The 5,532-nt window shown below is 42.1% G+C and overlaps 1 protein-coding gene across 1 annotated transcript in view; it reads right to left on the reverse strand.

Annotated features, from left to right (window-relative positions):
* The window catches only part of ZW10 (zw10 kinetochore protein), a 57,040-nt gene extending 56,444 nt beyond the window's left edge, over positions 1-596 (reverse strand). The window contains exon 1 of the mRNA XM_011977063.1: positions 353-596. Coding sequence (XP_011832453.1) covers positions 353-457 — 105 coding nt within the window. The 5' untranslated portion in view covers positions 458-596. The remainder of the gene's footprint in view (positions 1-352) is intronic.
* Positions 597-5,532: the final 4,936 nt, after the last annotated feature.

Consider the following 5,532-nt stretch of genomic DNA (forward strand, 5'->3'; position numbering starts at 1 on the left):
CTCCCGCTCTGCTGGTCTCTTCAGTCTCCCCATTCCCGCGGCACACCCCTCCCCAACATAACTCCACTCCCCAGTGCTCTCCAGCCACCGCCTCTTCGTCCCCACAGTCCCAGGCCTCCTCGCCTCCTCAGTTCCCAACCTCTGTCTGGGCTCCCCTCCAAGATCCCTCCTCAATCCACACACTCTGGGCCTCCCCACTCCTCATTCAGCCCCCACAACTAGATCTCCCCGACAGGCCCCACTCTGCTGGTCCCCACTCTGTCTGCCCTTAGCCCCCAACTCCTCTCTCCAGTCCCTTCACACAGGGACCCGTCGTCCCCTTCCAGTCAGCATACAGCTGCCCCGCTCTCACCTTAATCTCCTCCACCCGCCGGGTCAGGCGGCTGATCCGGGTCCCCAGATCCTCCTTTTCCAGCCTCCCGGAGTGTGCCAAAACTTCTGTCACGAACGAGGCCATGGCCAAGACGGGAATCAATGCTGACTGGGTCACTCTCGTAGCCAGCGCGGCGGCTCCCGTCCCGCCGGCCGTCTTGACGCGCGGCCTGCCGGGAAACGGAGTCTCCAGGGCCTCAGACCGCCGCCCGGAAGGCGAGGAGCGCACTACAACTCCCAGCAGGCACCGCTCCAAACCCGGGATGGGATTTCCACGGTGTCCCGTAGTTGGCAAACTGTATGCAGACGCGTTTTCTTCCTTAGTTGTTTTCAAAGTTTGTCGCTTCCCGCCCGTTTTTCACTGAAGGAAATTAAACGTTTTTAATGACCAGGTCTAACTGAATCTTTCTAAACTTCAAAAGGCTTACGTGTAAAATTACCTAACTGAAAGAGCCAACGAGCCCATCTCGATCTTTTTTCCTCAACTTTTATTGGGCCGCTGTGGCACCAGAAGCTATGAACGGCGCCCTCTGGAGTTGTGTAAAGAAGTGGCGTCACCTCATTATAAATAAAAGGTTGCCTGTAATTGCATCTATGTACATATATTACATCTACGTGATACATTACACATTTACATTACCTACATTACATATTTATATTACTTAGATAGACATAATATTAGTCCTGTGTGAACAAGAACAAGATACTTAGTACCTTCTGTCAGATTATAAATATGTAAATGTGTCAAAAGCTTTTAGAAATGGTTTATTTTAATGCATTGCATATAGAAAGATGTTCACCATATTCTATGTATAGTATGGTTCCTTTTCAAAAACGTAAGTCTATAGCCATTGTTTGGTCAAAAAACAAAAAGGTAAGTAGGTATGTAAAGGACAGACATCAAATTATCCCATGGGTGGTGGATTTATGGTGTTTATGCTCTTCTCTGCCCTTGCTTTCTCTATTTTTCTGCAGTAAACATACACAGTCCTCCCTTGGTAAGGGGGGATTGGTTCCAGAAACCTCCCCTGCCCCCATAGCAAAATCCATGGATGCTCAAGTCTCTTACATAAAATGATGTAATGTTTACAAGTAATCAGCACACATCCTCCCCATACACTTTAAATCATCTCTAGATTAGTTATAAGACCTAATACAAATCAGTCTAAATGCTATATAGTCATTATATTGTATTTTTATTTGCATTATTTTTTGTTGTTGTATTGTTGTTTTTTATTAGTTTTTTCCAGAATATTTTCGATCTGTGGTTGGTTGGATCCATGGATACCAAGAGCCAAATGTACTGCTTTGATTAAACGTAAAAGGTTTTTTGTTTTTTAAAATGGTATATTGTGAGGGTTGACCCCAAATAGGCACTGACCCTAAGATCCCTGACAATTTTAAGTGTCTGCGAGATAATCTGCTTATCCCAGTGAAGCAAGGGCTGATTCATGTGCCATAAGCAGAGGAAACAAAACTGGGATTGAGAGAGGAAGCACTGAAAACAGTCAAAACATCGAGAGAAACTCCTTTCCTAGGAAAACCAAATCAATTTCTTTTTGGTAGACCTGTCAACTTTACTTTGAATTCTAACTGCACTAATAATAAATGCCCAATGAAATGACAAAGAATGACTGACAGATGAAAATTCTGAAACTTTGTACTGCATATTTATTAAGCAATTATCACATAGCAGACGTTGTGCTAGGTCTGGGGACCCACGACATGTGAATATATAATCACAGAAAAATATGATAATTACTAATCTGTAGGTAGATGAGGGATGGATCTAGATTTAGTGGAACCTGAATCTTATGCAGTTGCAGGGAGGGGAAAGACTCTTTAAGAAAAAGAATATAAAATAAGGAATACAAAATTAGATGCCAGTCTTAGAAGGGACCTGTGAAAGTAACGAGCCCTGAAGTTTAATCTGCCCCTGAGGAAGGTGCAAATGGCAGAGGAAATATTGGAGGAGAAGCACGCAGTCTCTGACTGAATCAGAAATGTTTCACAATGTTAACATTTACAGGAGGCCATTGCTTTGAACTGAGTTCCTGCACTAAGCCCAACAGACCAAACCAAAATGGAGTCACTCATGCTAAAGCTCTGCTTCACCAAACCAAAACTAAGCTGTCTATCTGACCTTCTGAGAAATCAGGAGAATGAGAGATAATCACCAAATTCCCAAACCTGCCAGTTTCAGTCAGCGTGATAACGAAGTTCCCTCTGTTTTAATTCTTACAAAAAAGCACCTGAACTAAACTGATGCCAATCAATCAGTTATTTTCATATTGTTCTGTTTCTCGGTTCCCACCTTACAAGGAAATTAAATTTGAAACAGCCAATCTGCTTTATGTTCTTTGTTTCTCTTTTCTTCAGCCTTTTTCTTTCTATAAAACCAACCTCCTCTGTTCAGCTCATCAGGACACTGATTCTACTTTATGGAATGAAGTGTTGCCTGATTCTAGAATCACAAATAAAGTGAATTAAGATCTTTAAACTAAATTTGTTGTAATTTTGTCTTTCGACAACGGTAATGAGAAATCTGAAGTGAGAATGAAAGGAAGTGCTACTTTGAGATTGAGGTTCTGGGACCTCCCTCCAGAAAACCTGTCTGTACATACCCACAAAACACAACTGCCTAAGCTCTTGCTTCTTCCTGAGCAGAGAGACTACTGGGTAAGGAAGACTGTTCCTCAAGGTCCAAGGAAAAGTCAAGGAAGAGCCAGAGTTAGGCTGAGAAAGGAGAAGAAATAGCATGCAGCATGGACTGCGATGGCTGTACACAGTCAATGCATGCAACAATGAATGAATACTTGAATTTTAAAAAAGAAATTAATAGATGCATGTGTTCTGTATTCCCTCATTAACCTCATCTTCTTCATAGTTCACATTTATCATGGCTTATATGTCTCCCAATTCACAGATGTTCACAAATCATCAGGATAAGGCAAGGAAGTCAGGAGCAAAGTCTGAAAGGATTCCTCCTGGCCTATCATGACTCACATACACATGACATACCTGTATTCAAGAAGCAAAGTAGCGAATGCATTATTTCTGGCAGAGGACAGTATAAGCAGACAGCGTTTCCAAGTTTGCACAGTGTTTTCCATCATGTTGCTATAATAGCAGCATAAGGTGCCTACAATTTGAAAAAGCAACCCATTTGCTTCAGGGAAGGAGTGGGTGCAGGTAGAAATGAAGCAAGATTGGGATGAGTGGATAATTTTTGAAGTGGAACAATGCAATATGGGATTTCTTTATACCATTCATTCTACTTTTGTATATGCGTGAAGTTTTCTGTAATAAAACATAAAAGAAAAATGAGCACTTCAAATGATTCTGTGTGCCTTCCCCCAAAACCTCACACCACTGATAAACACTGATATACCAGATGTCTTAGGCGTTGAGCCATCAGTTAGACAAAGTCAAGATCCTCCTTTCTCAGGATATGTCTCTTCCTTTCAGGAACATCTTTGCTTTCACTTCATATCTACCACACAGTGTGGAGTAGGTTAATTTGTGAATAGGGAAACACATGAGTCAGACATTCATGACTCCAACAGAATAAATCCGTTTTCTTCTCTGTCTTGCTATAAAGACTAAGTCTCACCCACATGCTGTGTCACCAGTGTGCAGAGGCAGCTTCTGCAGCCTGGGGACAAGAACATGAAATGTCCGAGTTTGAGCTGCCTGGCTCACATTGAGTCTGTTGTTTACCAGCTGGGGCACCTTGGCAAGTTACCTAAAGTGTATCGTATAGTGACAGCGTGAAGATTAAGTAAGGATAAAGCGTCTAGCCGAAAGTCTGGCATTTAGCCGCACGCAGTAAATGCAAATTATTTCCTTTCCTGTCAGAACCTGCTACTTGGCAGCAGCAACAAACAGGAATGGAAGCTGGTATGATTACCATTTATTATAGTTGCTGTCCCAGCAGCAAGGGGAGCCTGGGGAGGGAGCACCTCCCTCTGGGGATATTCTGGGTTTGGGTAGGTTCCTTGGATTGAGGAATTTAAAATTATTTTGTAAAATTAATATTTGTGGGCTTTTGTAATAAAAATATTAAGTGATAAATTTATAAAATGTGTAAAATGCATAGGTAAGCACAAATAAGGAAATAAAAACTATGTATAATTTTATCACCAAAATAATCATTTTAACATTTTGTGGTCTACACAAACACACACACACACACACACACACAGAGGCACATATTTCTATATATTCTTTGTCTTTTTCTTTTTTTTGAGATGGGGTCTCTCTGTCACCCAGGCTGGAGTATAGTGGCATGATCTCGGTTCACTGCAACCTCCCCCTCCCAGGTTCAAGAGATTCTCCTGCTTCAGCCTCCTAAGCAGCTTGGACTACAGGCATGTGTCACCATGCCCGGCTAATTTTTTCATTTTCTTAGTAGAGGTGAGGTTTCGCCATGTTGCCCAGGCTGGCCTCGAACTCCTGGCCTCAAGTGATCCACCCACCTCAGCTTCCCAAAGTGCTGGGATTACAGGCCTGAGCTACCGTTCCTGGCTGCATTCTAATTATTCTATGTACTGTTTGGTCACTCGCTTTTCTCACTTAACGATATATCAAAAATATTTTTCATATCATTAAAATTCTTTCTATAAAGTCACTTTAAAATGACTAACTAGTATTAACAAAAACTAACAATTCTTAACAATATTTCAATGGACATTTTCATAAATCTTTGTACATACTCATGATACATTAGGTAGATTTCTGGAGATAAGGTGCTGGGTCAAAGTATGCATATGTTTAAAAGTATGAAACATAAGTCATGTTGCCCTTCGAAAAGATTATATCAACGTGTATTTCCAGAACATCGATCATTCTCATGATCTCAGAGCTGAGGATTGATTTCAGTTTATGAATTTATTCATCAGATATGTATTGATGGCTCCCTGTATGGTTTTTTTGCCTGTCATGGGACCCTCCCCCAGACTCCACACCCACATCTGATATTGGACACACCCCCTAAACCCAAACATTGCCAATTCCTGGCACCTGCCTCAGCTGCTGCTCAGAACACTGAAACAAGAGCCCTCTCCCAATGTGAAAGATCTTCCACTCAAGTAGTCCCTGCTAACCAGTCACTGACCCACTCGTGCTCCTTTTCTTTCTGCATCTGTGGTGGGAGTGACT

The sequence above is a fragment of the Mandrillus leucophaeus genome, unplaced genomic scaffold (genome assembly GCF_000951045.1).
Source record: "Mandrillus leucophaeus isolate KB7577 unplaced genomic scaffold, Mleu.le_1.0 Scaffold172, whole genome shotgun sequence".
Lineage (NCBI taxonomy): Eukaryota > Metazoa > Chordata > Mammalia > Primates > Cercopithecidae > Mandrillus > Mandrillus leucophaeus.